The sequence below is a fragment of the Erithacus rubecula genome (assembly GCF_903797595.1).
Source record: "Erithacus rubecula genome assembly, chromosome: 3".
Classification (NCBI taxonomy): Eukaryota; Metazoa; Chordata; class Aves; order Passeriformes; family Muscicapidae; genus Erithacus; species Erithacus rubecula.
The window spans coordinates 108,927,580-108,944,632 of record NC_136689.1 but is presented as its reverse complement, the minus strand read 5'-3'; the positions used below and the strand labels follow the sequence as shown (position 1 = coordinate 108,944,632).

Below are 17,053 nucleotides of genomic sequence, written 5' to 3'. Positions count from 1 at the left end.
AGTTTACATGACAGACTGTTATGAATTGTCTCAGTGAATGTGTGTATGAAAAATAACTTTCACTTGACTAACAGCCTCTAACAAGGTGCCTAGGGAACATAAAAAGCGCAGAGATCATGATGTGTGTTCCTGGCAATAATGGACTTATGCAAATAGGAAATTTAGTAAAGCTTTAGTTTACCACTTCCCTGCTTTCTTTCTTTAGTGTATTAAGTTCTGCAGTCTGATCTGAATGTTCTAAGCATTCTGCTTTTGAAACAAAAACCAGAATTTTAAACTTACGGGTAGGTACTTGGAGAGCTTCAGCATGGATCATAATTAAATCTTTTGTAGCGTTGTTCCTTTGCTCGGAGTAATAGGCCATTGGTTTTGCACCTTTTGTGGAGCTGGATCATGATGATCTAGATGGATTCTTGCCTGAAAACAAGATGGAATATTGTTTTGATGACATTTGTATGGGGGGATGTTCCACGGTTGTGTGATAGTTTAACTTGCTTTTTTGATTTCTGATAATAATGTTGAAGTAGAATTAAAAGTTTACTTTCCTATGATTCAGGTGAGGTACTTTATCAGAGACTTGACAGTGTATAAAATTAGCATGTCAGGAAGGATTGGAGGCCCTTTCTCAGCCTAAAGAAAGGGCTGTCTATCTCTGATAGCTGGTCTTAGCCCAGTTTCGGCCTTCATCAGAAGAAGAGTTCTCAGTTACCTATTTCAAATAATATCAGCAATTACATGTATCTGTATCCATATTCCACCAATCTATAAAAACAGTTCTCCTCTAAATGGAGGTGGAGTTGTGCATTCTGAAAGATAAAATGCTGCCTTGATTTACTTGATGTATATTTGCCAGTAAAAGCAAAGATGTTTTCTTGAAAACATCTGAAAGTTTCATGATGGTAGAGGAACAAAGATTTTAGGTATAGACCAAGGAAAATTCTTTGAGTCTGAAATATACGTAAGGCTCTCTTTCATTCTTGAAATCTTGAGAATGCATGCCAATTAAGGGGAAAAGAATCATTCTTAAGAAGGCTCTATCTAAAACACATATGTTCAAGTACCAGGCCCCGCTTCACCTGTTTATTGAAGGGGAATGTGTTGTCTTTTCTGCTCCCATTCAACTTCTAGACATAGAATATCCTGCTCGAAGAGAGAGCCACAGGGCAAGGCTAGGTTGCCCATCTTCTAGCACCCTATCAAAGCCCAAACCTGGGTAAGCTGGTGAAGTCCCTGCTGTGAAAGAGAATCACCAACCCTGCTCAGGAGCAAAAGAATCCACTTCAATGGTAAGTGATAAGAACCCCTAGTACTAATTCTGGGATAACTGTTATGGGTGGAACTTCTTCCTGAAATCCTGTAGTAGATTGTGTTGGCATTAAAGAACAGTAAAGAACATCTTTCAGCAAGAGTATATTTCTACATTGTAAAGTAAGGCTAGTGGTAGGATTCTAAAGGCACACTTTTTAAATTAGATTTGGAAGGTGAATCCCTAGTGTATGCACAAAGAAAAATAGAGCTTCTTCTTGCTGGTCAGCTGGCTAGTGATTTCAGTAAAAATCTATGCAGGAAAACCAAATTGTGTGCAAAACTTACTGATGGCTTTCTCAGTTTAAATCTTACTGATAACTTAATTTCAGATAGTGTAAATAATGCTTTTTTAGAGGGCAGAGATTTCTTGTTGAGATTTAATGTAATCAGAGCAACACAGGCAGTGGGATTCTTTGATGCCAGAGGTTATGTTAAACCAAAAGGGAAGGAAAATAGGGGTTTGAAACGTAGTCTTTTTTTTATTTATTTAGATGTATGAGTATTACTTCTCATTCTTTACCTTGTAAACCAGAAGACTCCACAGACAATTGAGTATACTCTTACCTGGGAGGAACTAAACCTGCCTTTTCCAAGTATTTGATAGTTACAAAAAATGTATATTCTTCCTTTTAGAACAACAAATAAAACACCTTTTTTAAATAAGTCCTGTCTTGTACACTGCCCTTGGAAATCTCTGATGTCTACAAGTTTTGATAGTACTTAAAATTCTTCTTGCCTCAAAACAAGTGATGACAGTACTTGGGTGTATGGCTCCTATAAAAACTGTTGTTTCACACAAACACAGTAGAAAATACAACTTTTTAAATGTATAAAATTTTCTACTTCATTACAAGTAGGAAATAATTTTCTAGTTTTTGTTAACAGACAAATCTTTCTCGAGACTTTTTCTATGGGTGTCATAAGGCCTTGACAATAAACTGAAATGAGAGATTTTTTTCTTATTTCCCTATGCCTGTTCCCTTTTCTCAAGATTCTCTGTGGAATTACTAAAAAGTATTCCTTCCGTATTGCTTTGAATTTTGCTACCAAAGTTTTGATATAATACAATGAATTTATATTATTAAATTATTGCATTATTATAAAATAAATTATTAAATTATTATATTATTAAATTTTGTAAATCTGTGTTGAAGGAAAAGTGTCATGAGTCATAAGTATTTTTAAGAACCAGTGTTGGACTTCAGAAGTGATTAAATAATGTGCTTTGGTCCACTCAATAAAACTGCTGAGAATATCAGAAATCATGAACAAGAAAGCTAAGAAGTAAGATAGTTTTAGTCAGATATGGAAAACTGACAAGTACAAGTGAGGTAGAGATACACATTTCCCACTATGCCTGTAGCATTGCCTGAAAACTGAAAAAGCGTCCAGGATAAAAGTATTGAATAGAAATTTTGCCAGCATAACTTTTGGCTATTTCTGTGATGCTGATTAAAGTTGCTGTTGTAATTGGATGGAAGGGATTTAAAATGAGATCTATGATGAGAGCTTTTCAAGGATAAAATACTTAAATTTGTTTGTTTTCTAGTGTTTCTAGTGTACATGCAAGAGGTATCAACAACACTGGTGGACGAAAGGTGTGTAACTTTTCAGCAAAACCTGCTAGAAATACATAAATGTGCATTTATACAGAAACCAAAGACTAGTTCAGAGAGGTTGGAAAAATACTTAAATGAGATGGAATGAACAATGGAGAAGGAACTAGAGGAAAGGTGGAAAGAGTTTGCCATCTTGCTTGCTCTGATACTGCCTCACTTCACAGGAAAAGAATTAACACCTCTAAAAATTGTTTACCTTTGTATCTGACTGGTGTTAGCTCTAAAGCACTTTCACAGTCAAGTTAAATGAGAGAGACTGAGTCATAGAAATCAAAAATTATTTCATTAATCTTTTGCATGTTCTGTGGCATATTATATCACATAAAGCCATATGAATGTTCACCTTCATCTGTTCTTTTCAAAGAAGAAAAGTTTTGAAACTGGAAAAATTTACTAAATTATTTGAAAACTTCTTGAAAGTTTCTTTCAGTGAATACATCAGTGTTTAAAAACTAGGTTCTAGAAATGCTTGGAGTAAGATTACTGGTTTAGGAAATTCTTGGATATAAAGGAAGCTCTGACATTTTATTCTTAATGCACTGCACCAAGATGCCACACCTTTCTAGGTTAAGTGATGTGTCGCTTTTCAGTCTGCGTCTTCAAGTCAGTGCAGGAAGTCACTTTGCAACTGCTGTAGCTTTATACCCCAGTTTTTGGGTTTGTTTCTCTTCACCAACAAATGCACCAGAACTGGTGAGGGTTTTGTTTGCTTCTTTCTTTTCTTCTGCAATCCTGAGGAGTCCATTTTTGAAAAGTATGGCCAGTATATTAGAGCTAGGACAAAAGTGTGTTGGTATGATTAGATCACTCATCACAGTAAGGAAAATTGTTTAATGTTTTATCACATATTTTCAGACTCTGCATATTTTGCAGATTCTTTTCAATGTCTGGTTATTAATGTGTTTGATGGTTTAAGGGTAGTTTGATACAAAGCTAATTCCATGAGTTCTTATGCTGGATTTACTATTCTGTTTTGAAATATTTATTAAGATAAGTTATGTTTTGGAATTTTTTTCCCACAAAGACTTGTGTGAAATTCTTTCTTCTAATGTAGTGTCATTGTAGTTCACATGACAAATGTTAACAACTTGCCAACCTTTTCTTATATATTATTAAAGTTGAAAGTAGTCCTTTGTGCCCTAAATTTAAATAAATTTAAATGAATTTCCATTGGAAGGGAATTACTTAAAGCAGTTTGATGGTACTGAATATGAATTCAGGCTTTTTAGAGTTTTGAGTTGACTAACCAAGGGAAATGTGTGTGCATGGGGTAAAAGTATACTAAATTCATCCTGATATGGGTTTTCTTTCTATAAGGGTTGTGAACAGTAGGCTGAGAGATGTGAGTGTGGTTAGTAATTATGAGGATAGGCAGAAGTGTACTGCCAGCTGATATTTTGATGTGAGTGTCATAGTTGAGAGGTGTAAAATGTAGCTGGAGTGGTGCTGGTTTTAAGAACTAAATTATTATTCTCTTAGCAAAAACAGTTTTAATTGATTCCCCAGTATTGCATCTTTTAATCTCATAACATGTTTTAACATTTCCTTCAGATACAAATCTGTGGATGCTGACAGGTTTTTTTTTTTCCCTTCAGATTACTTGATATTTTTTTCCACATTGACCTTGTTCTTTTTTTGAAAAATCAAGTGTTTACCACTTAAAGCAATAAAAAAGGAGTCAGTCCATACCTCCTTGCACCTAATTTTGTCTTCACAATGTATCAGCACAACATCCTGAATTCATGGAGGTTGTATAGGTAGAAGAGCTTAGCCCAAGAAGTGCCCTGTACATATTCAGAGCTGGAAGTAATTAAAGGTGGGGTTCATGGGTGAGTATTATCTTAGGACCAACCAGTGAATCCCTTCGTAAAAAATCATGGCTACTAGGGAAGTTTAATGCTATACTCTGCTGTTTCTTTGTTTAATATTTTGCTATGACAGATATACTAGATTGGTGGATATGGATACAAGAGCAACAAACTGAACCTTAGGTCTTTGCTGGAAGTGTTTTAAATGGTTGTTTATTTTAGTACAGTAGTAATACTTTGTTGTGTTGCTATCTATAGGGAATCTTAAAGACATGGACAGTTACAATCTATTACTTGAGAATTTTCCTAAGTTTCTTCAGGAAAGGCAAAAAACTCACTAAACTCATTTTAAATTCTACAGGTGGTTTGTTTTTGGTTTTGGTTGTTTTTTTTTTTTTTTATTTTTATTTTATTTATCTGGAAGAAATGTGTGAAGTGCCCATTCCATGCAAAAGTCTTACATGCTTGAAACTGCTTGGTTATCTTGGGCCATTGCTACATGTGATCTGTGTGTGCATAAATTTATGCTGTGGGAAGTGTTTGTTTAAACAGAGATTTTTCTGTTGCCATGTTATTGGTAATGGGAATTCTTACGAATTTTCTGTATTCTTGGTCTCTTGTAATCAAGATAGCAGATTCAACTGAAGAACCTGAAGTGACTAAACTTTTCCAGGTAGTTCCAGCACTTTTTTCCCTTCCTTTTGTTACCTAATGTGTGAAATAGGTGGGGTTTTTTTGTTTTGTTTTGTTTTGTTTTTTATCTTACCAATGTAATATTCTGTAAAACCACCCTCGTCACATAGAGGTGAACAAACATTAAAGAACGCTTGGCAATTCCTAGTTGCATTTCAGCTTGGAAATAAAAGAAGTGTTTAAGTGAAATAGTAGCTCTTCTTTGTAGTTATATGGCAGGTTTGTCAATACTGCGTGTTAATGGAATAAATGATTTTATTTCGTCAATGTTAATAAAAGATAGCTCAGTGTAACACACAATGAAGAATATTATCTGGTCTGTTTTGATACTCCAGATGCAATAGGAATAAAATGAACTTTTTGGATGTAGTGACAATTAGTACTAAAAGAACTGGAGTTTGATTGCTTTAAAATGGAACTTGACCTAATATGGTTGATACTACTTTCCTACTGTCAGACTAACATGCTTGCAATGCACCTGGTAGGTATTTTAATATTAAATACTTCCTTGTATTTGTAGGACCATTGTATTTAAATTTTAAATAATTTCCTGATGAATTGATAGGGTCTCATACACTTGAGTAAAACCAATCTAAACTTTACTTTTTTTGAAAATTACTTAGGCATGTTTGCAGAACAAACTTCAGAATTATATATCAGTCTGTGTTTGAAGGTCATCTCTTATTATTGGATTGGATAAATACAAGAAAATGGTACATACCTTTATCAGCTCTTTCTGATTCAGAGGTGTGTGTATAATCAAAGTCATCTTAAGATTCAGAGATCTGGGAAAGAGTCTTGCTGCATCACTAGTGAGGTCTGTGTTTTGTAGGAGTGTGGAGGAGCAAGATTCGCTATTCTACAATTTAACTAGTCCATGAAAAGTCCATGGTGCTTCACTAAGTAGGAAAGCAGTATGCTTTTCTTGTATTTCTGGTATATCTGGTATGAGTCACTGTTCATACCCTAACACATGAAGCAGTTATTTCTGAATTATTATGTGAGAAGCACAAATGAAGAGGGATTGGCTTCTAAACAGGCATGTTGTTGTTACAAGAGACTTTATCACCTTCTCCTCCCTGTTCATCTACCTATTTTTACCTTCTGAGTAACAGGGTACATGTGGCAGTTTCTGAACTATAGCATCATGCCAGCATCTAGCATACCAATTCAGGCTAGCTGGGGTGAGCATTGCATGGCCAGGTGAGCTGATTAGAAGTAATTTTTCATCTGAGGTGGATTAAAGACGTGTCTTCAGAAATTACATATAACCTAGTCCATAAAGTGTTTAGTTTGGCTATGGGAAATGAGTCTGTCAGGAAGACCACCTGTTAATAGACTGGGTTGAAACTGGCTGAAAAACTGTGTGGAGGAAGAAGGTATTCTTTAAAGTAAATGGAATCATAAATGAACAGCTGTTTTGGTCATGAGCTTTGTGTCTTCACAAAACTCTTCTGATAGTGTGGAGGGATCACAGTCCAAACAAAGTGCATATGGTCAGAGTTGGTCTCTAGTGCATCTGAACTCTTGCGGGTGTATTAAGAAGTTGCTTCTGTCTTTATTTGCACTTTGTGCCCTTCTGGTTGCAAGCTGCAGAGCTAAGTGACAAATTATCTTCAGCTTTTACTATATTAGTAAAGACTACTAAGGAGTTTTTTTCCCCTCAGCTCATGTATAGAGTTATTTTGTGTCTGAGGAGTGTTTCATGGGGTTTTGTTGTGTCTTGGACGGTTTATTGTTCCTCCTTGTTTGAAGAGAGTGTAACCAGTGTATTCATGAGATATTTAGGGTGGTTTCTAGTAGAGGAAACATGATTATATGGTAATAAATCTGGTAGGTTTTAGAGAAGCATTATGAGAAGACAGGTTGTGAAAGCTGTGGGAGGGAAGCAGGGAGAGAAGCCATCTTCATTTTTCTAAAAACTAAGGGGCTGTGTCAAGATTTAAAACTGCATTTTGGAAAAGTACCATATTTGTTCTCTCCCTGCCCCTTCCGCCTTCCTCCTTTACTTTTTAAGACCACAAAAGTACTTTGCTCAAGCTTTCAAATTAAATCAGTGTGATAATGCTTGATTTAAACTGTAGGCAATCTGAAATGAAAACTGTGGCATAAATTATCTGATTGACTTGTATGTAGAATGTAGAAAATGTAGGAAAGAACATGGTAGCTCAAGTGCTTGTGAAATGAGATCTACTTCTTCAACAGATTCATAAGTGTCTTGGATTTCATTTTCTTCCCAGCATTTAGCCTTGTCTAATGTATTTCTAGATCTTTCTGTGTTAATCTGGAATTATTTCAATCACCATTCAGGCTGGTCTAGCTTCACCTTCTCAGTTCTGTTCAATAAGGCAGTTTATCCCTACTTCACTTCCATCTCCCTTTTTTCTTTTCAACTGACCAGTGTTGTTTGTAGCTTCCCCCCACCCCCAGATTTGTAAGAGAAAAAACGTGGACTGTTAACCACAAGAAGTGCATTATAGAGAACTGTGCAGTAGCTTTTAAAAGATTCTAGGGTCTATCTGGACTAGTGAAAGAAAGAAGCATTGGAGTATTTTCAAGATCAAGCATCCCATCTAGCAAGGAAAAATATACTTCCAGCAAAAACTTATATTTCCTATTTTGTTAATGGCAGCACTCTAGATCAGAAAGTCAGCCAAGCCTTACAGGCTTCATCCCTAAGCAGTGAAAGCTGCCAACTTTACTGTAGCTGAAAAAATATTGATTTGAATGTTGTCAGGTATTGTACTGGGATTTGCTAATGCTAGCCAAGCAAAAAGAAAAATTGCTTTCGATTGACAGTCAGCCATAAAGTTCATAAAATGCCTATATGTATTTGAAGTTCTTAGAAAAATTAATTACTTCTGGATGCTCTATGAGATGCATTGGACTTTAATGCTGCCAGATGAAGTTTATTAACTTCTTCATTCAACAACAAGGATGTTAGGTTTTATGTAATATTTTTTTTTTGAGGAGAACTATAAAATCTTTCTATGAGCTACTTTGTAACCTCTCTTCTTATAGATAAATTGCTCGGGGAAGATGTGCAGTTATTCACTCAAGGAATTTTTTACAAAATGGTAAACTTTATTATGGTGTTAACAGCTGAAGCAGTAACATGCTTCAGAGATTTAAAAAAATGTCAAAAAATAACAGTATTATGGAGAATTTATGCAGCTTTAGCAATAAAGTACTACCCTTTACATTTTTTCCTTTGGTATTTTATGCAGTGGCAGAGAACACTTACAGTCCCTGTAACTTGTCCACTAAACTAAGGTCCACTAAAATGCAGTTGTATAACTTCCATTTGCTGATGAAAATGAGATGTTTCTGAGATAACAATTTTTTTTTTTTGCCTTTTTTTTTTTTTTTTGCGTGTGCTTGAAAAAAAAAAAGAAGTCAGACTTTTCCATTGAATTCCTTTTTGGGGAAAAGTGGATTGGGCTCAAGGTGGAAAATTGAGAGGTAGAGGAAAATGAGTCTTGAAAAAGACCCTAACTGATAGAAAATGGAGGGAAGCTAATAGGAAATGAGACTTTTCAATGTTTATTCAATATCCTGGATATCACTCATTGTTAATAAATATACTATTTTAGTGGCACTTGCACCTTATGGCTTAAGATTTCTTTGTATGAATCTACTTGCTTGTGGAAGCTTTCTCTGTTTTGTATAGTACATAACTGTAACTGCTTAAAGAGTTTTTTCTGCAGTGGTCCCTGATGTGGCAGAAAAAAACCAGATTACTTTCAAAGTAATGTCTTAATATTAACTTAATAATTATGCATGCTAATCATTCTTTATGATGGGATATATTTTTCTGTCTTTATCTGGACTGGCTTTTCTTAAAAATCCTCATTTGAAATGTGTCCCCTCTTTCTTTTTTTCTTCTTCCCCTTAGATTTGAGTTCTGTGAACCTGCTTTTGTGGTTGGTAATTGTTTGGAAATAGCCTCAGACAGTCATCAATATGACCGGATTTACTGTGGAGCTGGAGTCCAGAAAGACCATGAAAACTACATGAAAATTTTATTGAAAGTTGGAGGCATTTTAGTAATGCCTATAGAAGATCAGGTGACTTAGTGAAAATTTCCCCTTTTTTTTCTTCTAGTATGAGAAATATGTAATTTAAATAATGCTTTTGAGTATATATTTGACTAAGTTAATGTTCAACTAACGATACCTTGATTCGGTGTGTTGTTGCAGTTAAGCAGATACTAATCTTTTTAATGAAGTCTTGAACTGTTTTTCCTTAAATTTGTAGGAGAGCATCAATATCCTGCTTTTAAAAAAGTCCGTTTCATACTATTTCCTATGTGTTATACCAGAACTGCTTTGAAATCTCCCTGCCACACAAACATTTTCAGTCAGTACTTCAAAACAAAAAAACCACCTCTAAACGAGGGGAATTGATTTCAAAGAATACAAAATAAATGTTATGAGTGGGAAATTTCAAGGGGAGGGGAAAAAAAAGAATGAAAAATATGTCTGTATTCATAGAAATTTTCTGTGTTGCTTTTCCATATTAGATTTAAAGCTTTTCAGACAGGGGCATATTATTTTAATAATACTTCGCACTTTTATCACTTTTCATCCTTAGACCACAAAAGGCTTCTCAATGGTAAGTATTATTCTCCCTGTTTTACTAATAGGGAAATTGAGAAAGGCACATCATGTGATTAAAGTTGATGTTCTCCTAAATACAGATAATTACTAAAATGCTTGTTGATAAGCATGTTAAATACTTTCAAAATAGAATTGTCACATTATCATCTGCTTTCTTAAAATGTGAAAGAAATTTAAGCATAGCCTACGTGATTCTGTTCCATAAATAATTTAATTATTTATTCAACTAAGATACTGTCAGTTGAAATTGATGGAATCCAACTTAAAAATAGTCACAATTTAAGAGAGAAATTAAAAATGTGATTATTCTTTACCTTAAATACAAATGAATAGGGCCTTAGGGCATGTAAAGTGTGAGGAGCAGCTACAAGGTCCGAGATAATGTAGCTTGCTGAAAAATGCCAAGGAAATGTTTAATTGCTGTTGTCTTCCTGAAGGAGTGGAGAATTGACTTGGTAGACAGGAGTCCAGTTCTCCTCCCAGTTGCACAGCATACTGAAAAGAGTGTTAGAAATTGGCAGCAGGGGAGATTTCTGCATTAATTTCTGCAAATAAGGAAAAGAGGTTTTCATAGTTAGAATGATTGAACACTACAGCAGGTTGTCTAGACAGGTGAGGAATCTCAGTCCTCAATCTTTTTTCACTTAATCAAAAAAGCTTCTGATTTAACTTTGGTTTTGGCCCTGTTCAAGAGGTTGCTCCCAATCTAAAGTTCTTTGATCTTTTGGAAAAATAAGAAAAAACAAAACTTACCTTAGTTTTAACCTTAGAGCCTTAGTTTTCCAGCTGCATCTCTTCCCATTACCAAAGAGCCTTATTCAGTACGCTAGTGACCAAGTGGTATTTCAAGGATTACCAAACTCCTTTCTGTTCATAAAACAATTTTAATCCATTAATCTTGAAGCAAAACAAAGGTGTGTTTGAAACCAACCTGAATGGTATTGACTATGACAAAATTGTAACCACTGATTTATATTGATTTTGTTTTGCAGCTAACACAGATCTTGAGAACAGGACAGAACACATGGGAAAGTAAGAATATCCTTGCTGTTTCATTTGCCCCACTAGTGCAACCAAACAGAAATGACAACGGCAAACATGACACTGTAGGACTGCGTAAGTTTGTGCTCTCTCCCTTTGGCTTGCAGGGATGTTATGGTGCCTGATGGTGGAGGTCTGGAAGTTGAGAGGCTGTGCTGTAGAAACATTCCGTTTAGCAAAGCAATATCTCACTGATAGGTGTTTGTGTTCCTGGTACATGGTCTGTGTTGCTTCACATTTACTATTCTGAATTCAAGTGATATAAATTTTTCTGTTTTGTTTTTCCAGCCACCTTTTCCTTTTAAGTTCAGCTTCTTTATTACAACAGTATAGACAAAATAGCCAGCTAATGTTAGGTTCCACATAGTGCCAACTTTCTCGTGGTATACCAGAGAAATTTTTTTTTCCCTCTTCTCTCTGAAATGGAAGGAAGAGGTCTAAAATGGCACTGTGATATGATAGGATATTAGTAAGTCCAAATATGCTTTATGTGTGTCTGCAGTGGATATAGTCATACCTAGCTGTTTGTTATTAGTCATTGGGATTGGCTTTCTAGCTGCAGTTCTTTGAGCAGAGGTAGTAAAGGTATTTAGAAAATCTTTTGAAGTATGCCTGTTGCCAAATGGTAAGATAGGATGATAACGGAAGGAGAAAAAGCTGACAAAGAAAAGCATAGAGTTAAAATTTTCTGTTGGTGTTGTCAGGGCTAGGAGTAGAACACAAATCTGTTGTAGCATGTGGGAAATTAAGTAAACTCAACAAAGAGCCTAAAAGATAACGCGTTTTAACTGTGAAACTGGCATAAGCCCTTAAGGAGTTCAGGATGTTCTGTCAGCTTGCATTGTCTGTAACTGCTGATCTGGCTAGTTTTGACTGTGTGTGAGCTTGCTGTGATAGTTACTTTTTATGTTTTTTTATGCAAAGTGTAGAAGATAATTTCCTTTACGTAATCTATTTCTATGCAGAAATAATTTTTGTTGTTAAAATACTTGTTTTGAGGCCTCAGAAGTAATTTCCTGAAATCAATTTACTAATTCAAAATTTTTTTTTTCTGTTCCATCCATAATACATAGGTTGTGTCATATCTAACAATGAAATACAGAAGTGGCTAGTCAAACTTTATGATGATTTTATGCAGTCTAATTCCCTAGAACAAAAGAGGTTTTTCTAAAAACATTTCTAAAGTTTCAAAACGAGGAGTGCAGACCATGGACATTCAGAGCTGAATGGTAGTACAAGAAAGGTGTTTCTGTGTTATAATTTCAAGATGAATTTTTAGTGAGAAGAGGAAAAGATAACCAAATGTGGTATTGTTCACAGCTAAAAGAAGAAAGTGTTAGAGGCTTGAAGTTGCACTGTAAATTGAGATTAGTGAGATAGGCTTCTTTCCACTGCTCAGGTGGCTCTGGTTTTATTTTAAAACTTCAAAACAAAGTGTTTTTGTGGATCTGTTGGGTGTATATGGTAGGGGTGAAGGGTGTAAAAATGTGCGCTGAAGATCAATGAATAAAATTTTTACCTATTTTCTTTTATAGTAGCATTGTCTATTTGTTTCAAATCCACAGACCTATAATTTATCTTAGAAGTTCAGAGTTGTTTAGTGGACATGCTTCTTCTATAAACTTTAGCCAGAGATTGCAGATATCATTGCTTAGTAAAAGTAGAGTCTGTGCCATAGTTCGGACAACCCTTGAATGCTTTCTGACATATATGTGTTGTTATATATATAGACTGAAATAACTCTCATATGTAAAATATTGGTCAGCCATGCTCAAAGTAGCCTTTTTTTTTTTTTTTGTAGAAAACTAGAGATGGTGTTAAAATGTTCATTTTATCAATGTAGTTATTTGTTAGGATGCACTTCATTGATAGCAGACAAATGGAAATACATGGACAGTAACTATCCAAAATTTTGCATCCTATGCCTCTCGTTAAAAAATGCTTGCATTTGTTACATTGGCATACAATCTGCAATCATGGTTTGTTTCACCTGAACTTATAAACGTGTTGTTGGCGGTTAGATAGTGTTTCGTTCTTGAATTTTGAGCTGATTGTATGCCAAGGAAATGGTACTCTTTTTTTCTTGGTTTTTTTTTTTTTTTTTTAACCTGTGTTAGTCTTAATATCCTTTCTGTCTCAGATAAATAATTAATCTGCAACTGAAGTCATTGTATTGTAACAATAGATCTTGTTTAAACTACATTGGGAGGTTTTATAGCTGAATGGATTTTCTGGAAGTGTAATTTTTAAATTACTTATTCAGTAACTTCTTCTTTGCTATGGTCCCTGTTAATTTTATGATATTCTGTACAGCAAGGAAATTGACAAGTAAGAAAGTTGAGCAACCTTCAACATTGGCTGGTGTACTTTGTTTTTGTTTTCCTTGTAATTAGCCACCCATAGCTTATCTAGGGCAGGTGTCCAGCAGCCAAGCAGTGTTTTTCATCACCTGGCCATCATTGGAAAACAAAGTTTTGGCTTTTTTCTTACTTGTTGGTTTGGATTTTTCTCCCTTTAGGACTTAACTAATTTTTGATTCGTCTTCTGCAAAGATACAGGGGGCTTATCTGGTTTGTTACATGTGAATTAGACACGTCCCTCCCTCAACAGTTAAATTCAGTAGGAAGCGAGCAGAAGAAGGAGGCAGAAGAAAGGCACTTGCCTAAACAAATGTGGCACAGGGTTAGAAATTATTTTCCCACAACAGGATCAGTAGGTGGCAAGACATGCTAGGTGCTAAAAAGTGGCAGTATTTTTTATAATTTCTTAAATTTATTTTAGTGATCTGTTCTTGCTTTCTACTTCTTGCACATCTGCCAAAAGACCTCTTTGTTTCCTGGACTGTGCCACAGGGTTTGTCAAGGTGATACTAACTAACCTTGTGTCATTTGCATATTTTTCATGTACTAAAATTTCAATTGAATTGTTTTTGAACATTAGTTTCACTGCCTTGCAGCTAGTTTGGGATTGTTTTGCTAGAGGGAAACTTCACTTAGTATAACTTATTTTTCTTTCCTTTTAGCTCCATGTGCTGTTAGGAACCTCCAGGACCTAGCTCGAATATATATCAGACGCACTCTTAGAAACTTCATAAACGAGGAGATGAAAGCCAAGGGTATTGCTCAGAAGGCTCCTCCGAAACGCAAGCGCCGGAGATGCCGGAGACGCAGGATTAACACCTATGTGTTTGTTGGGAATCAGCTCATTCCTCAGCCTCTAGACAGTGAAGAAGATGAAAGAATGGAAGATGATAACAAAGAGGAGGAAGATAAAGATCACAGTGAGGCCTTGAAGCCAGAAGAGCCTCCTCGAAATCTGTTGAGAGAGAAAATTATGAGTCTACCATTACCCGAATCTTTAAAAGCATACTTGACCTATTACAGAGAAAAATAACTTGTTTTAAGTAGAAATAATGCCTACTGATAGTTCCTTTATTCTTGAAAATGTAGCATTTATTAAGAAGTAGGTGGACAAATTATTACTAGTCTTTCATCAAGACTGAAGTACAGCTATAAATGGTAACCTGTCTCTATCTTGTCTTTGCTACAAGGAAGACTTGCATTCGACAGTAGAATCCCTTTTTAAAAGTCTATTTTTCTTTAAATTTTCAAAATGCTGTTTTAACTCTGATAGAAATATATATTCCATTATGCAGCACTAATCAATATTTTGCATGGTAAGTCTTTTTTGGATCCCTTACAGATTTGTATTGATAAAAGGATGAGTAAAATTTTATATATGCTAAATAATTGGTTAAACATGTGCATCTGACTTGATGAGAAATTTGTCTGTATTTATTACTATTAGGGAAGCATTTTAAACATGCAGACACTTATCCTCTAATATCCAAATCAGACCCTTTTAAAGTTTATTTTACTATGGCTTTGTTGCAATCATTATTACTATGTTGGTATAGATGTATTCCAACAACACAAGTGCAATAAATGTATACAGACACTGAATGAGCTGGCTTTAGTAAAATATGAAAATACAAGTTCTGAAATGTCAGATGACCCTGCTACTTCTGCATTTATCTTTTGCCAAAAGATCTTGCAACAACTAACAGCTAAGCTTCTCTCAGAGCCTTAAAGAAACACCATATTGAATAAGAAGAATGCTTACTTCAGCTCTGCTTATATTTAACTCCATTCTACACTGTCAGTATTTCTAACTAGAGGCAATTCCTCCTTTGTGGGAAGTATAGGACAGTATATTTTGTTTATTTCTAAAGCTCACAGTATTGAGTCAAAAAGTTTGGTAATTCAAGATTGTAATTTAGATTTCAGTCATCTATATTTACTGCTTTTAAGTAGAGGTAGAATTTCAACAAAGTTTAGTTTGTATTGCTTATTGGGATAGCTATAATAGTAGAAGTTAGAATTTGTTCAGCAAATGCACTTTAGTAAGTGATTTTTATACTTAACATGCATCTCCAAGAAGGTAGACTTGTGCCAGCCTATATTTTGTTTCTGAGCATGGCTCTTAGCACAAAAATATTTATAAAATCATATGCATCTTTTGGAAACCTAAGAGTAACAGTGCAACTGTGGGGACCCACAATAGTGCTGATTTAAATCCTTCAATGATTTTCCCTCTTCTAGTTGTGAAGTTATTTGCAGTTCTCATTTTTAACTTTGCTTTTACCATCTTAATTTCTTCATTCTGTTGTAACATAACCATGAGGGTAAACAGTTAATTAAGAACTTGGCATGATAGGTGTTAAAAACCACAATCATTGGAAATGTGGAAATGTATGCTTGTTAAACCTAATGAAAAACATTCCCATTGAAATATCCCCCATGATACATATTATAATACTGTTGACACTTCCTTTTGTGTGAAACAATTAACAAAATAATCATATATTTCTAAAGCAGTAAATGTTCCTATTCCAAATATTTATAACCAACTAGTATTCATATGGTCTAGGAGTCCAATATTTACTTCAAAATGCATTAGCATTTTGTTGCATCTGAGAAGGAAGGTCAGACACAATCCAGTAACACTCACTCTCTTTGGTGCATTTCATGCTGTAGTCCCTGTTTTTAAGGTACATCATAGTAATGTTTAAATGGAATTTCATGAAGGCCTGTTGTACCAGCATGTGGAGTTACTTTCCGCAATATATTTACCATATAAGTAAGCAAAACTATTTGAAATAAATATTCTGACTTTTATTTTAAAAGCAGGAAAACCTTATAGGAAGTAGTTTTCCAGAATAATGATACTAATAAAGTAATTGTGTTGCTTCAGCTATAGGAATTGAACATAATCTTGTTTTAAATGGATTATTTTAGATGGAAGCTAAATAATAGGAAGTTTGAGATGTTTGTCTCTTCTTGGAATCTACATCCATGAGCTCAAGAATGAGATTACTAAATATTACTTAAGTACTTCAAGGACTTTATACAGGATGCTTTTTTGAGAATAAATTTCTGCATTCTTTCATGCCTGTATACTTGGAAAAATGGACAGTGGATGACTTGTCATGAATCTTCAGTATGTAAGTTTTTTTTTGGAGTCACTGAAAGAGAATGTTTCCTCTGTGTTTTATATGTGGATTTATTTTACACTCTTGAATTTATATTTACATAAATAAAAAGGTAGAAATGCAAATTAATTAAAATTTAATTTTTGCCATCTCACTTGATGATGGGGACATTGTTGCAATAAAATGTTTTTTTGTGGTTTCTGCTTGCTTGAATTTCTGTGTTTCTGTGGAAGTATTTTCAGTTATCTGGAAATTCAGGTACCAGTTGTTTCATAATTAGGTTCGTAATCTCTTAATAAAGGCTATTCTTGAATTTCAGAAGTATATATTCTTGATAAATTGCGAATTTTTGCAAAGATTGAAAGATGAGATGTTACTTATGACACAGGAAAAGCTATTTTGGCCTCAGCACTACTTCTGAAGTACTTGTGTGGAGAGTTTCCTCTGGAGAGCCCAGAAGCTAAACTTGAGCTA

The 17,053-nt window shown here is 34.7% G+C and overlaps 1 protein-coding gene across 2 annotated transcripts in view; it reads left to right on the top strand.

The window, feature by feature from the left end:
- Positions 1–16,792, top strand: part of PCMTD1 (protein-L-isoaspartate (D-aspartate) O-methyltransferase domain containing 1) — a 40,794-nt gene extending 24,002 nt beyond the window's left edge. The window contains exons 1-4 of one of the 2 annotated variants that reach the window (XM_079299864.1): positions 1,147–1,286; positions 9,324–9,495; positions 11,040–11,163; positions 14,111–16,792. In XM_079299864.1, coding sequence (XP_079155990.1) covers positions 9,442–9,495; positions 11,040–11,163; positions 14,111–14,481 — 549 coding nt within the window. In that variant the 5' untranslated portion in view covers positions 1,147–1,286; positions 9,324–9,441 and the 3' untranslated portion in view covers positions 14,482–16,792. Of the gene's footprint in view, positions 1–1,146; positions 1,287–9,323; positions 9,496–11,039; positions 11,164–14,110 lie in introns of those variants that run through there. The other variant, XM_079299863.1, reaches the window with a different exon arrangement.
- The last annotated feature ends 261 nt before the right edge of the window (positions 16,793–17,053 follow it).